The 26,026-nt window shown below is 36.2% G+C and overlaps 1 protein-coding gene across 1 annotated transcript in view; it reads right to left on the bottom strand.

Annotated features, from left to right (window-relative positions):
- LOC149567584 (lipase class 3 family protein) overlaps nt 1-26,026 on the bottom strand; it is a 270,367-nt gene that overhangs the window by 45,630 nt on the left and 198,711 nt on the right. The window contains exons 10-12 of the mRNA XM_089820827.1: nt 14,770-15,054; nt 2,378-2,726; nt 1,578-1,730 (exon numbers count right to left, since the gene is read on the bottom strand). Of these exons, the coding sequence (XP_089676953.1) occupies nt 1,578-1,730; nt 2,378-2,726; nt 14,770-15,054 (787 nt within the window). The remainder of the gene's footprint in view (nt 1-1,577; nt 1,731-2,377; nt 2,727-14,769; nt 15,055-26,026) is intronic.

Genomic DNA, 26,026 nt, shown 5'->3' with positions numbered 1-26,026 from the left:
AAATCTGTATTATAACCTTATAATTGGATCTTATTGATTTTGGCTTGAAAACAATTGGACTCATAGATGTTGAAGATAGGAAATAGACAACTGAGATTTGATATCAAGATGAGTGATGGAGGATACATGAAAAGTTGATAAGGGGTTGCTAAGTGTCATTGGTATATTGATGTACTTGAGATAAGGGGCATTGAAGAAAGATTAAGAGATTTGATTTGTTTGACCAAATCCAATGGTGGAGGATGAGTTCTCTCAAACACATGGGAGAATATATAGGGAAAAGGGACAGAGGAAAGGTGTTCTTTGACACATGAAGACAACTTGGGAAGAGAATTTTGCAGTCCACTTTCACTAGTTTCTAGAAAAGTATCCTCTGATATTTCTGACGACACCTTAGAAAAAGAAAAGGTGATATCAATGTGTAACATATAGAATGTGTGAGAGATCACAAGAGGAAGGAATATTAAGACATGTGAACTCTCACACGTGTGAGTCACATGGGCTAAATTTCTCGGTCAAATGCGTCATAGTTTTTTTATGATAAGTGGGATTAGGGGTGTAGTTAATTTAAGCACGTTAAGGCATGTGCAAGGGATTAGATTAGTTATTATTTTGATTTCACTAACTAGAAGGATTTGAAGTATAAAAGGAGGATTAAATAAATGATTTACATATAATCCTTGTGGAAAAGGACTATAAAGTTGTATTTAATCAAATAATGTAAATTTATTTAATAGAGGGAATGATAGGATGGATGAGTTAATTATATAAATGATTTATTTAGTTAATGCTTGGGATATAGTAAGTTTTGTTGTGGTCAGGTTAGGACAACGTTAGGTTTCTACAAATTCTATTATGGGAGTTTGATTGTAGCATTTAAAGAGCCTATAAGTAGTGAGTAAAACAAGGTACTGAAAGGAAAGAATGTTTAGAAACAACAAAATTTCCCCATACAAAGAAATAACACCTAGAGAAAATTTGTCTTAAACTAAAAGAAACCTAAAGGAGAAGCAAAAACAATCCCACGGTGAGGAGGTTTACAAGAAAATTCACCAATCACGGTAGAACATATTGTAGCCCTTAGGTAATTGAGAAATTCGTTAAACCATACAATCAAAGGGAGGGAAAGATTCACGAGTTCCACCAATTAAGTAAGGCTAAATTATCCCTTGTATGATTGAGATTCGTGAAAACAAATCAATAAAGGAGCTAAGATTAATTTTAGATTCACCAATTATATTTACACTACAATAGGGTCTCTAGTACACCAACCTCTATATGGGTAAAAGGAAGAAATTATTTGTGAGTGGACAAACTTAATAGACAATATATAGAAGGTACTAAGTGGACCATATGCGAGATCACGACTAACATGGTTAAGCCAAGGGCTATTTGGTAGTGTTTTATTGATCCTCCAAATTGGTAAACTATAACTGAATAAAAGCTATTGTGCAAAAAAGTATAACTCAGAACATACCTAAGATCGAGAAACCACAACATGACTGCATTTATAATAATTTCAAAACAGCCTTAGCATGACCGCAGAAAAGAAGAATTATTCTTAAGAGGTTGCATACCTGAAGGTTAACTCCTGCTGAATCTATGAAACAAACACCTCCACTTATACCTTCATGCACTTCGGTGTCAGGGAGAATCCCCTCATGCCTAACTGCTGTGGTTCCTTTTCCCTGTCCGAGCAATGCAAAGAACAAAGAAGTTTTCCCGGCACCCTGGAGAGAAAAGAAAGTTCAGTTAAACACAAACCTAGAATCTAGTTTGAGAAGTACAATCACAGCCATGTGACATGGACACATCAAGTATAGAAAAAGATCCCAAACACTAATGGTTCTGCACCAAATTCTATCCTGCAGTTTAAGATTGGAAAACTCAGCCACTTGGAAATTTTATTTACAGTGGGGAAGGTATAAAGTAACTATAAACTATGAATGGACAAAACAGCTGTTTGAAAATACAAAAATGCCTTGGATAATTGTAAGCAGAGATTGTTTCATCTTTTTCGTAGTATCATTTAATCTTTAAATTGGAGAATCACACACTTTGATAATCATTGGCTATGTATAAGGTAATATGTAGCTTCTTAACTGTACGTAGACTCTCGGCTTTAGGATTCATTTGATCAGAAAGATACAAGGTAGCATTTAAGGGAACCCAAACAGAGCTCCAATTTTATGGATCCTTTAGCAATTCTGGAATGTGATTATGTCTATGAATATGACAATCAAATCCTTAATTCTCTCTTTGATGAGTAAGGAATGGAAACAATGCTCTAGTTATGCCACTTTATATAAAAGACAAAACCTGATTAATAATCTAAGTCTAGATATAGCCAAATTATAGGACATCCAATTTAAAATACCTCAACTCCTAATAGGCGAGCACGCCGAAGTCTCATATAAACCTTCTTTGACACCATCTCAAAATCACTTGTACAATGAACAATCACCTCAATTAATCCTTCAACTTGCCGATTCTCACTTCCATTGGAACAGTCATTTTGAAGATTCAAAACTGTATTTGAATCAGACACCATAAAACGTTTTCCCCAAACAGAATCAGATGCCGTAGAATCTGAAATAGTGTGTTGTTTGGGAGGCTGTTTTAGTGGTCCCCCAATTTGGATTCGCATTTTCTGCAGCTTTTGTTCAGCTTGACAACAAGATGTCAGTGGTGGTGGTGGAGCTACTGATTCCACTACAGTTGAGCACCTAAAAGATAAATTAAAATTAGCAGCAAAAGAGACATAAAAAACATAGTACCAATTTCATTTTAAAGTTCTTAAATAACTTTAACCAGAAACCTATCATCAATTATGTATAATCTCCCCAAAAATAATAGAGTACACGAAAGAATACAGAAGTTACAATTCAACATTTCAAGCTACAATTTCACAATGCAGCCTACCAAAACATCTTTGACCACTTCCATCTATGAAAAAATACCAGAGTTGAATGTTACCTTCAAGAAACTCGTATTCAAACATTTAGAAAACTGAAAAGATAAGTATGAAACTTCAAAGATTAGATGTTGAGCTGCTACTTAAATTTGTGACATTGAATTTTAGAATTTACTGGATCAAATAAATACATTAGACAATTGGAAATTCTACCTATTGAAAATTAAATTGCACCTACTGATGTTGATCTTATTCTGAAATGCCTTATCTCCACCAAAAGGAAAACGGTAAAAATAGCATCCAGGCCTGGTACGTAGTACTGTTTGTTTCATTTGAAATACAAAGCCTAGTTTTATAAAGAGAAGGAACATGATTAAATCTTGTAAGAGAAAAACATACATATTATGCAGTTTACTTGAATTATGTTTACTTCTAATAAATTTGTTGCACATGAATACAATACCTAATTTTGCCCCAGCAGCATCAATAGAAATAATCACACTTAGATACTCTATCCATAATCAAAAAAATATCATCTTGCATGTGAAAATAAAATCTCATTCAACTGAGCACAAAATTGTTCTCATAGACGATATTTCATAAAAACACGATACCAGAAAATATAGTGACTTACTCTTGCTACAGAAAATGTAAAATAGACACATGCACATGCATAAAAATAGGACATTGATAACCGTTCTTATGTAAATAGCCCCCTTATGTTAAAATCTACCTGACATATGTTACTTGACAGACTTGATGTCATGTCCCTCATTTAAAACCATAATTTAGATACTCCCATCTTGATGACTAGGAGCTCAATTTTGTGAAGTTTCTAAAGAGATAAGATTAATTTATTGATGTCCAACGAAAGGCAACCAAACCAGTCAAAGGGACTACAAGAGCTAGGCCAAAGAGAAGCCAGTAGAAGGAGCACCAAATGTTGTCCAAGGAAAGGAACAAAAGCAACAGAAACAACCAGAACAAGGAACTAAGAAGAGAAGCCAAACCACCACCCTAGCTATCTCGAATAATCGGGAAGAAATCCAAAACCAAGGGCTAGCCTTTAGGGTAAGAAGAGACCCCAAGTCGTCACTGAGAACCTCTAGGGGTGGGTGTGGACACGAGCCGCAATCGCAAGGAGGTTGTGCAAGAATGCACCGGCATGGGGGCTCCCTAAGGAAGGATCAAGAGGCTGTTTGTTTCCTTGTGTTGGGGAAACCACCATGAAAAAGGATGTGATGAGCTGATCCTAGTGTGAGCCCAAGTGGAAACATTGCTGGAAAGAATGGTCTCAAACCCTCTTAAAGGCAGAGGGCAATACACCTTTGATTAGTGTACCAATAGAAGGCGGGGAGAGACTGATTCTCTCTAAATAAACAATAGAACCTCCCACGGATCTCCTAGTATATAGGGCAGCAGAATATGAAAAGAGTCTCTGTCTTGGCCACCACAACATCACACAATTGGCAGATCCTATCAACTCTCGTTGGGTGGTGGTTGAGCTCAATGCAAACTCTGTGGAAACTAACCCTCAAGGAGACAAGAGAGATACAAAGTGCATGGGACCAACTGCAAGAAACTTAGGAGGGGCGAACAATGATCTTGTCTTAAATCTCTAAAAATGTTTGGCGTAGAAAGCCACCCTTGGACTCAAACCCCCTGGGGGTTGACCCAAGTAGTGAGAATATACCATCTGCAAATACCCATCCTAATGTGTTTATTCAACTCCAGACGTGATGGCTACAGATGGGTCAAATCATCCAAGATTACTAAAAAGTAGGAAGTTGGTCTATGTCAATCCCGACCAACCTCAAAAGAGTTGACACATGAGCAACCCAACAAGGAGATCTTGATGTGGGGTTCGATTGAGCAATCTCTATTGAGGAGCAACAGGAAAGGTAGATATATCCGTGGTGCGCCTCCAAAGAGTCCATGAAACACCGTATGCAATGTATGAACCATACCAAATCAAAGATATAACCAAGTCTGAATAGATGCAGCCCAACCTCATCCTGGAAAATACTATGTGGAGTGGTCTGCCAACAACAAATGATACATCAAAGAAGTAGCATTTAAACTTGCTACATTGAAGCCTAATTCACCTCAAGCAAGGAGGGCCCCCACACCACAAACTCATAGAGCATCATTGCCCTAATCAATGTGTCTGTAAGAGTCAACTTGGACTCTATGTACTGAAAATGATGCCCGAAACACTGTCTCTCAATAAGGGCCAAAGAACCATACCCTTGTTGATGCGAAGTTGGAGCACAGGTCTCGTATTTGAACGAGGGCCAGAGAACTTTACTCCAAGATACGTGTAGGATGAGTTCTCAATCTCCTTAACCCAGAAGAAGAAAAATGGAGGTGAGAGGATCTAAGGCAATTGAAGACCATCACCTTGGTCTTCTCTAGATTTTTAGTCAACTATTGCAAGTGATAGAAAGAAGTAGGACCATCAAGAAGTATTTACAAACCCTTTGGGGATGGTACTATGAGGACCACATCATCCGCAAAAAGAAAAATGTAGATCAAGACTTGATGTAAGGAGTAGTTGTCCCTCGGACAGGAGTGCTCTTGAAAGTAACCAACCATCTCATCAATATAAAGTGCAAAAAGTGTAAGGGAAAGAGAACTTGAAAAGCCACTGCAGGGTCCTAAAGCACCCCACCACTGACTTATAGAGTCTCATGATGGTCGCCAAAAGAGTCTAAAAAATCCCAAAAACCGAAAGTCTCTGAAACACCATCGTCTTAGGGACCAAATCCAATGCCTTAGGAAAATCCACATAGCAGCAATAAGCCTTTGAGGAGTGATGTTGCCTTTCCTCGATAATTTCTCTGAGGGTCATGATGTGGTCCAATGTTTGAAAATCCTAACGGACCCCAAACTTCCCTCTAGCCCGAATTTGTCTCTAATCCAACTCCCACGAAAGAATAGCATGTAGGACTGTTGCATAGAGTTTGGAGAACGTATGCTCAATCATGATGGTCATGTAAATATTAGGATTAGAAGTAGGTCCTACCTTGTGAATCAGGTGGATAATGTGTCAAGTCCAAGAGGAGGGGAACCCAGACCAAACAACTCTATTAAACAAATCTGCAGGGAAATAACCTAGAACCCTTTTTTTGTACTTGAAGAGTTCCTTGTAGACCTCTTCCTCATCTGCAGCTCTTTTATTGGTTGAGCACCTGATTGCCTCACTGATGTTGTTGGTCCTGAAAGGGTGGAAGTGGAGGGGGGTGACAAAAAATGAATGGTTCCCCAACGATGTCATTAAGGGCGAAGGTGTGGCAAATCAACAAACTGAGGTCCACAGTTGTGGAACGGAGGGAGGCTTACGAGGAAAGAGGGTGCACGCAAAGGCCTTAAGGGAGTAGATGAAAGAGGTCTATAGGCAACGACTTGGTGGGAGATGAAGGCCCTCTTTTTAGAGTAGAGGAAAAGGCGGTAGAAATACTTCAATTGTGCAAAGGAGGTCGGATAAGGTTGGAAGAAAGGCACAAGGTGTGATGAACGATATCCAATCATCATCAACCCACAAGTTATGGGGGCAAGTGTTCTTATGGGCATGCAAAGAGAACTAGGGGATGGAATGGTGGGGGATAGAGAGGTGGGTCGCCTCCCAAATAGATGGAGAATTGCGGTCGAACAGGAAGGAAGCACTACTATCAGGAGGTGATGGGCCAAGAGGCAGAGGAGTTGTCTAAGATGCAAGTTGAAGAGGTCATGGTCCCCGCACTGTTGAAACTGAAGGAAATGTAATGAGGAATCAGGGAAAGGGAGGGCGTGGGGGAAGGGGAGGGGTCGAGCAAGAAGGGGGTGGCAATGATGGGGCACACAGTGAGACTAAGGAGAGAATGATTAGCAAGGGGGAGGCAGTTCATAGTAAAATAGTTCACTAAGGGGATGAGAGAGGAACAAGAAAGGGCATAATCCACCACACTCGAACTACCATAGTAAGGCCAGCAAGTGAACAAACCGGCCCCCAGAAGGCAAGGGAGGTTAGCTGGGATTACCAAGTCTTGAGGACTCACATAACTACAATAGGCAGTGCTTGTACCTTGTGAGTAAGCTTGCAAAATCCTTAGAAGATCTTTGAAGACCAAGCGGCATCAGGTCTGACTCCATAGTGCACATAGAATCTAAAACCATGTCATCAAGAGTATGTTTGTTTCTAGTTTGTGCATTGAAGTCAACAAAGATGATGATGTCATCCAACATTAAGAATCTGGTAATATTGTCATGCAAATCGGTGAAAGGGTCCTTGTCAGGCCCACTGTGCATAGCATAGGGAGGGAACGCCGACAAGATATAGAAAACTACAATGTAGATATCTCTAAGACGAGCCACCACCTAGCACACCTAGATCCACATAAATACAAGGTTGTCAAAGTGAGCTTTAGAAGTCATACGGTGGAGCCGATCACTGACCAAATAGGCAAATCCCTCAGTGCCCCTAACCCTGCCCAAGCTCCGAACCTCCTCCCTAAAAGCAAAAAGCAAGTTAAAACCAATAACACCTGAAAGCAGCTGAGCAAGGCTCTCATGAGTCTCAATGACGAGGCGAGCGATCAAGTTGAGAACATTAAGGAGAAAAATGGGCAATTACCAAACGGACCCATTGCCATTCCAGCAATTAACATGCAAGGAACCCCTACAAAGTTCCATCATGCCAAACCATGCTCGTGACCATCATTTGGCAGAATGTACTGCCTAAGTATCCCACCCTAGAGGAAATGAATCTCTAATCACTGCTTTCAAGTTCATCTCGCAGCTGAAACAAGTCCCCAGGAATGTTTTTGCTCCACCACCTATGATAAAGTTACAAATTGTATCATAGATTCATTGCCTACAAGTGGTAGAAAGCACAAGTGATCATGTTTAGACATAAAACTAAGCATTGATCATAGTCAACGCCAACCTTATTATTATAATGTATAATGAAGACCACCTCAACAAAGGAATTCATGTAAAAGTTACATAGTTTATCACAAGTATTATGTCTTATAATTATGAGTACCAATAACCCATCAAAGATGAGGATCGATGAATGATAGTGAATATTTAACAAGGAACAAAAGATAGTGTGCTTGGCTCAAGAATTATTAACATGCAATTGGGACCAACAGTGATCAATCAAGGACAATTAAATCAATATTAAGCAATCACAATATCTATAGTAATAGAGTCAACAATGTTAATTTTTTCGAACCAAAATACATAGAAATTCAGTGAACTGAAGCTCAAAATCAAAGAACAAATAGACACAAATTTTTACCTTAGGAAAACCCTCCTACACGAGGGAAAAACTTAGCCACACCTCAAAAAGTAGATTCTTTATTGGACACTCAATATCTAAATAGAGAGCTTTCCAAGCTTAATCAAAATAATAATCTTCTTCAGAGATTGTGGACTCTAAACAATCATCAAAGTATACTATTGATAATGAAAACATATGATCTCCTTAATATCAACAGAACACAAAGCCCCTTATTGTATCTTACTGAAACCGAACATAAGAGTGTACACCCAAAATTATCTCTTAGAATAACTGGTGAAGAGACCGCAACATAGACATGCTCTGCAGAATATACCCCAATGCTACATGAGTCGTCCACAGCAGTTATGCATTTAATATTCCACCGGCAGTAACTGTACATCGTGTAATTGTCTGAAACCAATGTATTCCTTACGCAATTGATAAACAATTAAACTTGAGAATGGATAACCACAAATATATGAACTCAATGATACATGCAGGAATAGAGATGGTAGGTGCAATAGTTGATTCCAACGGTTTCCAAGCCTTCATGATTCCTTAAAGACATAGGTTCAGGTACAGGGTACAGGATTTAGGTAAGGTGGTCCACCAAAATATTTCAACCCCATCTATGATGTGATTTAAATACAACCATTCACAATAGCATAAAACTTGTGAACACCAAAAAAGTAATAGGCACCGCTGGATCTGTGTTTGCGATTTCTGATATGTTAATTCTGATCTTTTTGTTTGATTTAGTTATTTTTTGGAGTTTTGAGTTTTTTTTGTTGTTGTTTTAAAGATATAGGTATAGTGCAAAAATTAGCAAAATGCTGAAAGAAGCTAGCAAAAACAAACATTAGTGCCAAAGAACAGAAATGATTTGTTTCTATTTAGTTGTAAGTATGCAAACATACCCATACCATGCAAGTACAACTCAGAAATATAATAACATCAACTGATTTGTAACAAAATGTATGCAACTCTGATTCCTTTTGCTGAGATCTTCTGTAGATGATTCCAGTCTAATTTCTTTTATCTGATTTACCACTGGGATGAAATGCACATCCAGCCAGAAAGGTTTGGAAAGACTATCGTAGCTGTAAAGCTAGACAGGAAATGGTTTTTTGGGCATTCAGCTAGGAGGGTTTGTAAAACTAAAGACTGCTGTAGCTGTACAGCCAGAGATGACGTGGTTTTTTCTTGCAATTTACTGCTTCTTGACTCTCTTCAGACTATAAACCCTTATGCTGTCCCAATGTCATTCAAACTGATCTGCCTTATTTCCTTTCTTAAGGACAACCTGGGATGAATTTCGATGAAGCCTGGACTGTGTGGCTGGGGCTGTGAGTCTAAAAAATGATAAATTTTCTTTCCCAAGACACCGATCTGCAATTTTGATAAACATTATTTATCCCTTTCAATCTGATCTGAGATTACTCACCCAAATATCAATGCCACTGTGAAACCAAGACTGATCTATAGAAATTCCTGTAACCAAGAGAGCTGGGATTTCATCCAGCTTTTCATTCCCTCATTAAATCAAACCTTAAGAGTTTATTCATCATGAGAATTTATGAAACATGTGTTAAGTTATAACAAATTATTGCCTAGGGAAAAGTGCCAAGGGGGTTTCTTTATTATCAGTCTTGGTTTATGAGAAATTCCTGTAACCAAGAGAGCTGGGATTTCATCAGTCACCGAAACGCGGGGATGTCACAACATCCCCAAGACGTAGCAGGGGACACCAGAGCATCCCTTGACATCCCAAGGATGTCTGCACATCCCCCATTGGTGGATGCTTTTTGTCACGAGTTTAAAATAAACGCATTTTTTAATTTCTTTTTGGTTATATTCAAAATTGACCTCCCAAGGGATGATTAAAGGCCTCCCTTCACTACATTTTGACATTTTGTACTTATTTTGATATCATGCTACTCATTATAACCATCATCTTTATGATATTTTTGATATAATAGGAATCTTCCATCTATTAATTTGACAATTTAAAATGTTACCTAGTATTGAATACTCTAATTTAATTAGTAGTTCGATATGCAAAACTTCAATCTTCAATGTTCAAGTATTTACTATTTAGTATTTGACATTTACATTTTTTCTATTTTACTTCTTAATAGTCGTATACATCTTTTCACAACTAGCATTTTAAGTACCATATGTTTAGTATAGTATATACAACACTGCCCCCTCTCACCCCACTCACACCCCTCCTCCCGCCCCATATCCCTCCACTGCCATCCCTAAATTAAGGGCCTTTGCCCCAACATTCCAGATTTGTTCATAAATTCATCATCTGGACTCCAAACTGGATCCTGACTGTTGGCACCAGTCCACAAATGATTTTTGCAGGCCACTTGATAGTATCCACTCAAAAATTAGAGATCCTCGCCAAAAAAAGAAACTGCAACCAAAGTCTCCATAGTCCAGACTGCTTCTGGAGGTCCCATGATGCATTCGGGTCAACTCCCAATCAATTCCTAAAAAATAGTAATCTCTCCTGAAATTTCGCAGAAACTGTCCCAAATTGTCCAAAATGGTTAACAAAAGCCCCTGCGTAGCTCCACAAGTCTGTGATGGGTCTTGTATTCACTCTGCTGACCTACAGGAACCTGTATAATTGGCTGACCTTCACAAACAACTGAACTGCGAAAGGAAGGGATATCACAAAAAACAGAAAACTTGAAAAAAATTAAAATAAGCATTGTTGGTAATTTGTTAATTTAAAATCATTTGTATTGTTCTTCATTGAGTATCTCCCACGCAGCAATTGGTTCATTTGAACAGGTTCAGCAGGACTAGCAGAAAATTACTTATCTGTTAATGACAAATGCTTATATTGTGCTTTCAGATTGTAGCTTTTTTCTTTTCTTTTCTTTTCTTTGCTACTCTAAATTTAGTTATAATTGACATGCCTAGACTTGTAATTCTTTTAAATAATATTTTTACCATAACAGTTTGTTACCCTCAATAATAAAACATGGGAGGTAACCAGACCCATACCACTACCAAAATATTTTGGGTACACAAGTCGCTATAGTAGTACCCAATAACATAGATAACTAAAAATTTAGAATAATTATCTTTTTTCATTTGTTTTCAAAATATGTCTTATAATGCAACACTGAACCTCAAATCTCACATTAAACAAGCAAAAGAGATACATGGATGCAAGGATTCAATACCCCTGCCACCATATAGCAATCAGAAAAGCATGCACATCTTAAATGGAACCAATGCAAATTAGTTCTAAAAATTACAACTCTTGCTCAAGTCTGGTTCTCTTCTTGAAGAGCCACAGAGAATCCTTGTGTAAGATACATTTGCATTGCATTTTTGAGAAGAAGCTCCAAGAAACAAGATACCAAACACTTTTGTTCTCCAATCTAATAATACAGAAAGAACTCTTGAAATACACCTCACCAAAGCAAAGAAGGAATTAAAACTGAAAGAGATTCAGCCTAAAGCCAAGCCCAAGGAGAATCTCCAAAACTTGTGACCAATTGTAATATGCAGTCCTGTTCTGCCTTGTTACTTTTTTATGCGCTGTTTTGTGCTTTGCAATTGCTTGAATAATAAAGAAGAGTGCAGACCATAGAAATGCTTGCAGGATTTAAATAACCCAGAAAAGATAAGAAACTACAAGGCTGAAATATTCCAGATATATTTAAGACTGAAGATGCAACATTTCCCAAAAGTATGAACAATCCAGTTCACAATATGACACTACCAATGTATTTCAAACATACCCATAAAATGCAGCAATGACAAAGTAGGTTCTGGCGCTCAAAACAAAAAGCTGGCTATCTAGAAATGGACAACACTACCCAAAAACTCTTCCAATAGCCATGTGGGTGATTGAAATGATAGTGTAGGCCCTGGATACCCCCAAAGTCCAAACAGGAACAAAAACCTCCTCAAACCCTAATCAACACCCTCAATGCTCACGCCACTCCCTAGGCTGTAGGGCCAACAACAGATATCACATTGAAGAGGTTAGGGAGACAGTTTACCCTTGCACATTGTTGTGGTTTGTGTTGTTCTAAAAGGGTCAAATACAACACTAATGGAACCAATACCACCATGGCAATGTTGCCACTCAGAGAAGCAAAAGTAGATTTTGAAATGAGATGAACTAGACACCCCTTAAAGCACCAACAGGAAATGCAGACAAAGCTTACTAGAGAACCACGCAAACTAATGGTAAGTAGCCGAGCAACTGAACTAATCTAACCACAAATGATAATTTCTTTATAAAATGAAGTAAGCAAATTATCAATGAACACACATTTAGCAACACAATAACTTTGGATGCCTACACAAAAATTTATGATGAGTTAACCATGTTTTAAGACAAATTTGAGTATTGGCCGTGGACTGTTGGAAGACTGAATGAATTTTCTTGAATTGAATATAAACCCTCATTTATAGAGGTGTCTGAAAGGGTTTGTAAATATCTCATGATTTAACCATCCCAAAATTGAGATTCTTCGGTATTCTTTAGGGTACTGACAGAGCTTTCACATTTAGTTGGTTCTGTATTGAAGCATTTTGCATCTGGTGAGATAATTGATGCCCTAGCAGGAGTTTTCAAAGGAATTTTGTGTAATTTGAAAATGCAGTATATAGTCTGTATTCTTCTGGATATTTATATGGTCTGTAACTAGCATCTGATGATCAAAATAAGAGTGAGGAATGTACGTATCTCCTGAAACATGCATTAAAGGTAATTCATGAAAGTTTGAAGTGTTTTTTTGGATGCACTGTTAACTGTCATAGGATGACAGTCAGGATGTATGTTTTGATCCATGTTTATTTGAGTGGCTTCTAATCAAATCTCTATTTAGGTGTTGTTACCTTGTCAATGGAAGGAGCTTGTTATTGCTTCTTCATCTTGTTGATTTTGCTAACAGGTGGTAAACAAAAGGCAAAGATGAATGGCGATAGTCAGGGTGCAAGATTCTATGGTATGCATGAAGGTGAAGGACAGATTAAGGGCAGATGGAAGAGGCCTAATCACAACATAGGAGAGCAGATCCAAGTGGACAGAGCAGCCACAATGGGTCCAAGAGACCAAGAGAACATGAAACTTCAGGAGGAGGACAAGTCCGACCCCAAGGTGAAGATAGAACACTTCAAGGACAAGAAGATACATATATTCATGGTTGTTTTGCAGGTATGACAGTTCCAAGGGACTTGGAAACTTTTGAAGCCCAAGAATATGGTGCAGGAGCACCTAGTGCAAGATGGCCACCATGAGGAAATTGGAAGAAACTTAAGGATATTTGAGTTCATGATGTCTAATCAGGTCAAGCATCACCATTTTTGATGTAATAAGAGCTATTAGAAAGCCATAAATAAGATTTTGTAGTCAAAATATCAACCAATGCCATGTTGGGAATAAGTTGTCAATTGGGTCATGTATGGGTCTAGGGGTAGGACAGGTGTTAACTTTATGTTTGTGGCATTCATAAGGTCTTCAAGACCATATTTATGTAATAGGGGTAGTAGTTCATACAAGGAAACCTAAAATATTAAGGTCGTCAAGTTGACAACCTCACATTAATCATGTTTTAAGGCATATGAACAACCAAACGTGGTTCTCATGGGTAGTTACGGAGTTGTATCAGTTAAAACAGATGGAATCAAGTTTATATACTTTGCAACCATTTGGAGAAACAGTGCTGGTCGATGTATGAAGTGGAGCATCAAATAAAAGCGCATTTCTGCAATATTTGCATGCTCTGTTCACGTAATATAATCTGATTGCAGTCATTTTTATTGGCTCCATGCACAAGGTGGCAAGTGGATCTTGATTGGTAATAACAGAAAATACTGTCGCAGACTGTAAGAGGACAGCACCTTAACAGTTGTGTGAATTTGTTCATCGTCGCAGTTTGCGAAGGAAGTTGTTGGTCTAGGAGTGTGAAAGGAAAACCCCCAAAACATGATTAACATGGGTACAGTTGTTGATGGCAGCAATTATGTTAAAAAAACTGAAGACTTTATCTTTCCTCATTTTTAAATTAAAAAAAATTAAAACAGAATTATCTTTTCACGGAAAACTCGCCTTAAGTTGTGATGATGATAATGATGATTTAAAACTAGAGAGTCAATCTTACTCATTTTTCAATTTAAATAAAATAACTAACAGAGTTGCATTTTCAAGGAAAAGTTGCCATAAATTGTGATGATGATGCATTGATAAGTTTGTTCCTTTCTCACTACGCTATCTATGGACCTATATGCACACATCATTTAGGGCATGTCATGCAACATGACATAGAAAAATAATCAGCCTCCTATGTTTTAGTTGTGATTATTAAACCCATGACACATTTCTTCTAACTTCTCACATTTCCTTATAGCTTGTTGCAAAATTGTTCCACTTATATTCTATATAATCTAGTAAAATTCAGTTCAGCATATTCAAGCTCTCAAGAATCCAACATGAATGATACCTTCCTTTCATTAATACTACAGACAACATATCAAGAATATAAATAGGTAAACATTCAGTGTCCATCACATAACCGTATTACTCAAAAATAAAAACAAAGACAAAAGAGTTTACCATTGTCCATTGACTTGAGCTCGAATCATAGTACAAGAATGCAAGCCATATCCATACACATCAACTTTCAAGGGCTCTGAACCATTTTTATCACTAGGTATTCCATTCCAACCAAGTGGAACAAGAGAAGTGGCTGTTCGAACAACAACTGGTTCTGCTAGCTGTCCTGGTTCCACAGCACCAGCAACAGCCAGGCCTAGCCACTGCTGCAAATGTGGTAAATTTTGAAGATGCTCCATGCCCAAAAGTGAAGCGGCATCATTTCCCATACAAAGATCATAGATTCTTGAAACAAAAACAAATTTATATCATTATCAGCTCGAGGCTTATCCTAGGAATACTACCAAAAGTTAACAACCATCAAAAGCATAGCATGAGCATGCTGAATGAGAAGAGCAGAATGAAACTATGTTTTTCTTCTAAGATGTTCATGAATAACATCTTTCATTCACAAAATGTCTGCGAATGCAACTACAGATAGCAATCAAGACTGTAAAAATGAACTTTTTATCCAGGCCTTTTACCAGTAAATAAATTATCTATATCCAGCAAGTCGAATTTTAAAAGTTGTGTTACTATTTCAAAAACAATGCTGGTCATCATGTCAGAGATGGTATCTCCAGCATAGGTTGGATGCTCTATTCTTACAATATTTTAAAATGCCTGGGAGGAGAAGGGATACAAAAATGAAATAAATGAAAAAGTACGTGGGTGAAGAGCAAGAAAAGAGTGTTGTTTTACCTTCATATAGGGCAACCTTTTAATTGCAACAATCAAAGCCTAAGTATAATCGTGAGCTCAACTTTTTCAAAAACTAGAAGCCTAGTGGCATTCAAAATATGCATCTGTGGCATCAAAATGGCTCTGACAGGGATTTACAGTTGTTTAACTTCACACAATATAGCATTCATCAATTTCATTGCCCAAACAATAACACAGTGGATTAGAATTTCTCTACACCAAAGGGTCATCACACATCATCAAGTCACTAAGGGGTCAAATGATCACATTCGTGTGCACCCAGGGTGGCAATAGATACAGAAGTCTGGTTATGTAGGAAAGTGCTTAGCAGAGGCAGGGGCTCAACACAACGTCCAGTTAGGCAAAGTTGCTTAGAAGGCTCTAACAATACAGTTCAAGACATAAAAGGATTTCCTCTGTCTATTATTAGCCTTTGCACATTATTGTACTCATATTCTTTAGAATAAATAGAGTATAGAATTTGTAAAAACCAAAATATTTTGGATCATACAAAATTGTAATTGCACGAAGGCACAAAATTGCATGCAAAATCCTCCACATACTAAGAAAGCAGAAGTAGACAACTTAAAATTAAGAAAGCAGGCATAGATTGTACGCATTTTGTCCAACTTGAAGTTGTGTTATGAAAACTTTATTAATAAGCTATGTTCCGTAGCACGTGCACGTGTGTGTGTGTGTGCGTGCGTGCGTGCGTGCATGCGTACGTGCGCACGTGTATATGAGAGAGATGGGTATATAACAGCAATCTTACATTTCTAACTTTATACCAGTTGTTTAAAAGCAATAAAACAATTTTACCAGAGAGAGAGAGAGAGAAGATAGTCAGATTGACAGCCAAATAACAGCAGTAAAATTTAATCATGGCAATAGTAGAGGAACAGTATTTCAGCAGTGTAGCAGCAGTTTAGTCATGAAAATAATTATATAAAAACAATATTTGATTGCTAAAGTTTTAAAGTTTCGAATTGAAATTAAAGCTTAAAGTTTATATTTGAGTCTGAAATAATCAAACTTCAAAACACAACTTTGCTTCATCTGAGCTATCAATATCAAAAAACTCAGATTCTGTGTAAGTATTTGGCTAAAAGTTGTGGTTCATCCAATGAGGTCCCTACCAATCCTGGTTGCAGCTCCTCCTCCTCAATCTACCTAACATCTTCAGGATCAATATCCAAAGTTTATTGGAGTTAGTTAGTATTCTGATAATCCAGAAGTATCAAGGAACTGCAACTACGTTTTTGCCCATTTGATTGAGTAGATTGTAATTCTCCTCATCTGTTTTCATCAATTCTTTTTTCAAGTCTTCCAAATGAATATTTTGTGAAACAGTTGCATGCTTGAGTAAATAATATATTTTTGTTGGTGTGTCTTAGACTGGCAAGGTTGTTTGTAGGTCATATAAAATTAATAATGCTTATGCTAATGCTATCAAGATTTAACTGTGTAATTTTTGAGTCAAACTCATTGAACCATGTTTCATGAGAAGTGATTCACGTGAACCCATCTCTCATGAGAATCAATAGAGCATTTAGCACTCATTGGATCTAGGTGAAGCTCCAATGAGTGCTAAGTGTTCCATTCATTCTCATGAGAGATGGGTTCACGTGAACCACTACTCGTGAAACATGTGTCAATAAGTTTGACTCAAAAACTACAAAGTTAAATCCTGATAGAAATATCATAATTTGACTTGCTGTGAAAATATCTCCTACTTATCAATTAAAATTGCTAACAATGTTTTGATATTTAATCATTAAACAAGCAATAATACATTGATTTGAACTTCTGAAACAATAATGTTTTCTTTTCCAAACAATGAATCGCTTTCATAGAACAGAATATACAGGAAAAGTATATAAACCATAAAGGCTAACCTCAAAGAACAGCAATTTTGAGCCTTAGGAAAGATTGGAAACAATCAATCATCATTCATTTACCAAGTTACTAACATCAACTTATACATAGGATCTGTGCCTCAGATAAGTCAACCTCAAAGCTCTTACGCCCAAGAATTAATGGCTGCCCCCATAAACAGAACACCCTGCTGCTTTACGACTCTCACAAAATTAATCACCTAGTCAATTGTATTTGTTTTTACCTGCTAACTCAACATCCATCAGCTATAGAAGAATCAACCTACATACAACCCCCAAACACCTTCCTTTGAATGATAACAGGTGACTGAAATCTCATGACCTGCACTGTGTGCTTCACATACCAGTCACAGGCTTATAACCAGGCAGTTATGGCTATCAAATGTCCTGCTGAAAGTAAAAACACAAGAATTTGTCTCAACTGCCTAAGGATATGACTCACGCCAATCATCTATTGTTCAGGCTCAGCATAGAAGGAATGATGGCCCAAAAGAAGTAGTTAGCAACAGCAAAACTCTAATGAATCCAATGGTATGCTACAAAATGTAAAGCTCATAACGTGTTGACCACCCAAAGACCCTTAGTCATCCGTTTTTCCATCAATTCCGCTATAACAATATGTCTTGCTTGCAAGACCGCAAATTGTCCAATCATTTGAAGGTTTCAACCAAGCGTGAAACATGTATGATTCTACCTATAAAATCCTTTTCAATGTAAACTAAAACCCCTGAATGGGTTTCCCCGTATTGGCTAGGAAGGATCTTCTACGACCAAACACAATCTTTTGTCCTATGGATTTTGTCCTAGGCTATGCTTGAACAAACCTGTTAAATCTCCACAATTGTGGTTTTTAAAAATATCAAATATCTAGAATGAAATAGATGAGACCCTTCAACCCTTGAAAACTGTTTATAATCCTCCAAGAAATTTTCTATAAATAATAATATAAAATCACTTTATAATTAAATAAACCTTTTTACTCTGTAAAGTGATATTAATATATTATTTGATTATTTGCTCTTTTATGACACTGTAATCACACATAAATAAATTCAATTTATAAATATTTAATTTAAGGTGTCATTTCAATTATGCTTTTCAACAACTTTCTATTGATTATTGATTTTTTTTTTAATTTTCTACACAACCAGCTGAAAGTATAGAAAATACATCTGAAAGTGCCAATATGAATATACTACTGCTCACTGACTTGCTAAAAATAGATAATTGCCAAAAGTAGCATTTTCCACCAAGATCATTGGAATGCACTCAACATGTCAAAACTGCTTCTAGAATGCATCAATGGACAAAAAAATCTCCAAAGCTCAACACCAATAACTAGATTCCATTCTAACAAGCTAGTGCTCACCAAGAAAGTCAAAGCTAACTATAATGTTGGACTGCCCGGAAAAATGGATACATGAACTAATTCTTCAATGCAATAGAGGAACTAGAAATGTATGAGATTGGGTGAACAAAGGTGAATAACAAGTTGTTTCAACTGTGATATGTCGCTCCAATGCAATTCACACCATCTATTAAGGTTATTTTTGCAATAGTGCTCTATCCATTTCAGCCTCTTGTTTGCTGAATACAGCACAGTGAAGATGAAAAATTCAAGCCACTAATCTTAAAGTATGGTTGCCTCCTCATCGTATACCATCTCTTTGTGACAAAGTGTTAAATCTGTAACTTATAATCTTACTGATCTGATAACAGATTGGTCTGATCTGTTCTTACATGACTTAGAGCAATCCAAATATCTTTACATTATCCTCTTGGGGATATTGGCGTCTACACTTAAGATTAGTTTGGATTGAACTAAACTCAGTTTGTGTTAAGTTAATTTTAAACTTATCATTCCTTGGAAAAGTCGCCGACTTCCTGGATTGGTCAAAGATTGTTTTGGGGACATGTCCCTAGGTCTCTCTATTTATAATGGGTATGGTTGAAGTCTAAGAGCACACAAAAAATACAAAATAGTCTGCTCCTTAGTCAATACTGTCCATATACAATTTGCAGAAGTAAAGACAGATTTCAGAATCATATCTCTAATTCTATTGAAGGCAATACTTTGAATTTATTCACAGCAAGACTAAAGGAGAAGAAGAAGGTCAAATCTAATCTCTGATTCAGTCATAGAATTTGCAGAAACTTTACATGGTATCAGAGCTCTGGTAGTCGAACCTAGGCTCTGCAAATTTAAGTAATCAGACCTTAAACATATCTAGCACCTTTCTCCTACCTTCAATGGCATGCACAATCAGACCCGAGAACAGGTTTGATGGGAAAGAACACTTTGATGCTTGGAAATTCAAAATCATGATGATTCTTGAAGAAAATGAAGTAAAACAATTTGTTGATAAAGCATCCAAGCAACCTCTAGTTAAACCTCATAAATCTATCTGTAGCAAAGGAAATAGGAAAGCCATTCAAATCATATTAGATGGAGTAAAAAATGATATCGTACCCATGCTTACAAAACATCAAACAACATTTGATATGATGAATGCATTACCAAACGCATATGAGGTCAACAATGCAACTAGAACTCTCGCATTGAAAAGGCAATTAAATCACATACAAATAAAGAAAGGAGAATCAATGAATTCTTACTTCCTAGGGGTTGATGGCATTAGAGATGAATTGTCAAGTATAGGAAACATTATTAGTGACACCCAATTAACACTAATGGCTATAGATGAATTACCAAGTTCGTGGGAGACTTTTGCACAAGGAATAAGCGCCAGAGATAAACTCCTGACTTCAACAGACTTAAGGGGGATTGACTTTCAAGAAGAACCCAGAAAATTAAAGAAAGGAGGGAAATTGAAAATAGAAGATGAACTTCATGTTCTTAATACAAACTCTTATAAGGGCAAGAAGAAGCATTTCAAGAAGAAAAAGGGAAATCAAAAGAATGGCAAAACCAAGAAAGATCTATCCAAAATAAAGTGTTTCAAATGTGAAAAATTTGGACACTACAGATCTGATTGTCCTGAGAATTCTAAACAACAAGCAAATTGTACAAATGTTACCAGGGAAGAAGATACCTATGATCCTAAGAATCGTGTATTGTATTCATCACTATCAAATGAAATCTCAAGTAAAGCATGCGTAATTGATAGTGGGTCTTCTAAACATATAACAGGATACAAAGAAGCACTAGACTCTATATCAGAAAAGGTTAATGGCGAAGTTACCATTGGTGATAATTCAGTACATTCCGTCGAAGGAATTGGAAACTACACCTTGAAACTAAAATCAGGAAATTCTCTTCTTCTAAAAGGTGTACTCTACGTACCAGGAATAAAAAGAAATATAATCTCAATTACAGCACTTGAAGATGATGGGCATAACATTGCATTCGTGGATGGTAAAGTAATAACCTGAGCAAAGAATTCCTCAATCAAGAAAGTGAAGTTGATTGGTTAGAGAAAAGGATATTTGTATGAATTGAATTCAGAATGTAGTCGACCTATTCAAGCCTTAATTCATAAAGCTGTAGACATAAATGAAATATGGCACAGAAGATTAGGGCATCTAAATTTCAAAACCTTATCAATTATGGAGAAGATGGTTACTGGTCTACCTAAACTAAATAAAGACCACTCAAGCATATGCAAAAGGTGTGCACTGGGTAAGAATACCGTAAGTCAATTTCGTGATAGCACTAGAAAAACAAATAATTTTTGGAATTAATTCATTCAGATATATGTGGACCTATGTATGTTCCTTCTCTTAGAGAATTCTAGTACAATATTTTGTTCATAGATGACTTCTCTAGCAGAAAATGGATTTACTTTTTACAGTGCAAAAAATCAAAAAAAATCCTAAAGAGATTTAAAGAATTGAAAACATTAACTGAAAACTTATCAGGACATAAAATTAAAACTCTTAGAACTGATAATGGAGGAGAATACACCTCAAAATTGTTTAAAACCTTTTATAAAGAAACAAGAATTAAGAGTGAGTACAACATTCCTTATAATTCGGAACAAAATGGGGTAGCAGAAAGAAAGAATAGAACAATTATAGAAGTTGCTAGAGCTATGATATTTGATCAAAATTTAGAATATTATCTTTGGGCAGAAGCCCCTAATATTATTCAAAATCGAAGCCCTCACTCTTACCTTAGAGATAAAACTCCTAAAGAAGTCTTTACTAAGGTTAAACCCAATATAAGTCATCTTAGGATTTTTTAGTGCCCCATATATTTCCATGTTCCAAAAGAAAAGAGAACCAAGTTAGAACCCTCTGCAAGGAAAGGTATTTTTGTCCAGTATAGTGAAACATCTAAGGCATATAAGATTTTCATACCTAGACAAAAAAGTATTGAACTTAGTTGGGACGTAATTTTTGAAGAAGATCTAGTATTCAAAAGAGCCCTAAGTTTTGAAGAACCTTCTCCTTTACCCAGTTCTGAAAGAAATAGTGAGTTTGAATCTCAAAGAGAGAACATAGAAGAAATTGAAGATGAAATTCAAAATCTAAATCTTGGAGAAACTCAAAATTCAAAGAAAAGACCACTTTGTTCCATTAAAACAGTCAAGGAAGCACAAGACTTTGCTACACCTTCTGGAACAGTGAGAGAAAGCAAAAGACCTAAAAGATTTTCTAGTTATACAACAAACATGAATGATTTGTCCAAAACAGAACCAACCAATCCTTCAGATGCCATTCAACATACAACCTAGAAAGAAACTATGAGAGAAGAATACCAATCTATTATGGAAAATGATGTTTGGGAAATTGTTCCAAGACCTAGAGGAAAATCTGTTGATTCTTCAAAGTGGATATTTAAAATAAAGCATGTTGTTGACTATACCATTAAGAATTATAAAGCTAGATTTGTAGCTAAAGGATTCTCTCAAAAAGAAGGGATTGATTACAAAGAAACTTTTGCTCCTGTCGCCAGATAAACCTCTCTAAGAGCACTCCTAGAAATTGCAGCATCGAAGGGATGGAAAGTACATCAGATGGATGTAAAAACAAGATTCCTAAATGGAAAGATTGCAGAAGACGTATATTAGGAGCAACCTAAAGGATTTGAAACTCATGAACCTAACATTTTTGTTTGCAGGCTCAAGAAAGCTCTCTATGGGCTTAAATAGGCTCCAAGGGTTTGGTATGAAAGAATTGATAAGTATCTCACCGGCTTAGGATTTTCCAAGAATGAAGCCAATCCAAATTTATATTATAGAAGAGATAAAGATGATATGGTAATTCTAATACTATATGTTCATGATCTATAATAACAAGTGATGATCATCTTATAGATCAATGCAAGAAAGATCTAATTAAAGAATTCGACATAGAAGACTTGGGACTCCTTCATTACTTCCTAGGACTAGAAGTACCGCAGAATTCTAACAGTATCATACTTAATCAAGGGAAGTATATATCAAATATTTTGAAGAGACTTGGAATGTGGAATTGCAATTCTATGTCTTCTCCAATGGAGACTAATCTACATAAACTTAAAGAAGCAGCAGCAGAATCACCTTCCATAGAATCTACTCTCTACAGACAGATGGTTGGGTCCCTTATGTACTTAGTAAATACAAGACCTCATATTTGCTATGTTGTTAATGCTTTTAGCCAGTTTATGTGTGAGCCAAAGGAGATTCACCTAGTTGCAATTAAACACATTATGAGATACTTACAGAGCACTCTTAATTTTGGACTCAAATATGAGAATGTTGATTTAGATTTGCATGGATTCACCGACTCAGATTGGGGTGGAAGTGTTAAAGACAGAAAAAGTACTTCAAGACGTTTCAGTTTAGGATCAGCAATGATATCTTGGATATGCAGAAAGCAATCTTCAGTAGCTCAGAGCTCCACAAAAGCCGAATACATTGCAGCAACTATGGCCTCTCCAGAAGCAGTTTGGCTAAGGAAGTTACTTGTGAGATTATTTGGGCAAGTTATGAATCCTATGATTATTCATTGCGATAATCAGAGTTTCGTCAAGCTTTCGGTGAATCCAGTTTTTCATGACAGGTCCAAGCATATTGAAATTCCTTACTATTATGTAGAGATACGGTAGACATGAATTCTATAAAATTAGAATACATTTGCACTGCAAATCAAACAACATACTCACCAAACCTCTATCTAGAGCGAAGATAGACCACTTCAAGAGAAGACTTGGTATGGTTGAATTGTAATCCATTTGTATTCTTTAGGTTATTAATAAAATAATTTTATTTGTCAGGCTATTGACTGTTGTGGGCTCCACCGTTTGTATTTATTATTTAATAGGTGACGATCTCTAAGATAATGAACACTTGTATAAAAGACATTATGAGAGATGACGATCTCTTAGATAATATGCTAAATAGTAGACTTCTACAATAAGATCTAGATGAGTTCAAGATCATATTGTGATATAGACATTGCTATGTCTACAAGTCACAATTTGGATAAAGGAAGAATTTTATTATTCTCCGAGGTTTACCCTGTGTTCTGGTAAATCTTAACTGAAGATCATGTTGTGATATAGGAATACCAGTATCTATAAATCAAAACTTGGATAAATGAAGAACTTAATTATTCTTCAGATTTATCCTGTATATTGTATTTTTTGCAATACTGTTATCACTAGTAGCAGTGATTTGTCATATCAACAAGTTTAGTAATATGACATTATATTATGCGTGCTATGATACCACATGCTAAGAAGATTCAGATAAATATAGAGTATCAATTCTTGCTTGTTCATCTTTATTCATGTTGTTAGATATGAAATCTCTCAGTATGATTATCAAGTTAAGAGGGAGTGTATCTATAACTTATAATCTTAATCAGATCAGTCTGATCTGTTCTTATATGACTTAGAGTAATCCAAATATCTTTACATTATCCTCTTAGGGATATCGGCATCTACACTTAGGATTAGTTTGGATTCAACTAAACTCAGTTTGTGTTAAGCTAATTTTAAACTTATCATTCCTTGGAAAAGTCGCTAACTTCTAGGATTGGTCAAAGATTGTTTTGGAAAGGACATGTCCCTTGAAAGGACATGTCCCTAGGTCTCTCTATTTATAATGGGTATGGTTAAATTCTAAGAGCACACAAAAAATACAAAATGGTCTGCTCCTTAGTCAATACTGCCCATATACAATTTGCAGAAGTAAAGACAGATTTCAGAATCGTATCTCTAATTCAATTGAAGGCAATACTTTGAAGTTATTCACAGCAAGACTAAAGCAGAAGAAGAAGGTTGAATCTAATCTCTAATTCAATCATAGAATTTGCAGAAACTTTACACAAAGCACCTAATATGCTCCTCATAGAATTGTAACCCAAAAACCTTATCACAAATTGCTTGCTTCATTTGATCAAGCATGCTATCACAAATCTCATAAATCTTGCCAAGGTTTAAAGAGCTTGCATCTGTGTAATTTAATATGCCCACAACAGGTGATATGATTGAAAAAATATATGTAAACACAATTTTTAAACATTATGACATTAACACTATTAAGAATGTAAATTAAAATTGTAAAAGAAAATGTTAAACAAAGTAGAAACTCAGACATTAATTACTAAAAAAAAGATTCATATCTAATGCTGGACCATCATGTGTCATTATGCACTCTTTCTCTCACCAGCTTTCCTTTTTTTGTCTTTAAATAAGTTCACCTTTTCTACTCTCCACAACCAACCATGATTTATAGAGCATTCTACACCTCCAACATCTTCTCTAACAAAATAAATAGCTAGCTTATCTAGTTTGGGAAATTCCTTCTTTGTATAAAATCAAAATAGTGCAAGTGAACTGTGATGTTTACAAATAAACATTTGTATCTCTATAGCTTTGGCCACTACTATCTTCACAAGTCTATTTCGGCAATATCTTTCAAAGCATGTACACAGCATGGGGTGCAAAAAATATGTTTGCAGGAACTCTCAACTTCCAATCCAACCAACAAACAAGAGCTGAATATATCAAAACTTGCACAACTTGTTATTCCAATGTTATATCTCCACAAACTCTAAACCCATGTCCACTTATCCAATAAAATGGTGTGTAGCCCTACTATAGCTCCCACAAAAATAAATTTAGCAAATTTGAAACAGCCAATTCTTGCAGCCTGCTATATGTTAACAATTAAATTCGTAGCAAACTGAAGCAAAGGTTTTTGGGGGTTGAAAGGGCCTTTTGCAAAATATTGAAGAAGGGAAAAGAACGTGCAAAATGGCTTCGTGGAGCTCCAATGAACTTATGTTTGGATTTTTAAAATGACAAGAAAGACCTATGCTATTTACATCAACTTCTTCACTGCTCTCTTCACATTGTCATCCCTGCTGCTACTGCTCGTTTTGTAGTGTTCATGTGTGGCGAAAAACTAAAACCAACATATTTTAAAACAATAACGAAGTAATTGGTAAAATACTTGCTTGATATTAACATAGACCAAGATGTCTATATATACAAAAGAATAAAGTGATTTTTCCTTAGGAAATGATTGTAAAGAATAGAAATATTCTATTCTAGCTAAAAGAAACCTAAAGAAAGCTAACAGATAACTATATCTAACTATATATTAGAAACATTCTAATATTTAAAATAGATTGCAAATAGATAACCATTAACTAACAATACAAGCTTA

Source organism: Cupressus sempervirens, chromosome 3 (assembly GCF_028749045.1).
Source record: "Cupressus sempervirens isolate cs-2001-9-10 chromosome 3, ASM2874904v1, whole genome shotgun sequence".
In the NCBI taxonomy this organism is placed as follows: Eukaryota; Viridiplantae; Streptophyta; class Pinopsida; order Cupressales; family Cupressaceae; genus Cupressus; species Cupressus sempervirens.
This window is presented reverse-complemented; position numbering and strand designations above follow the sequence as displayed.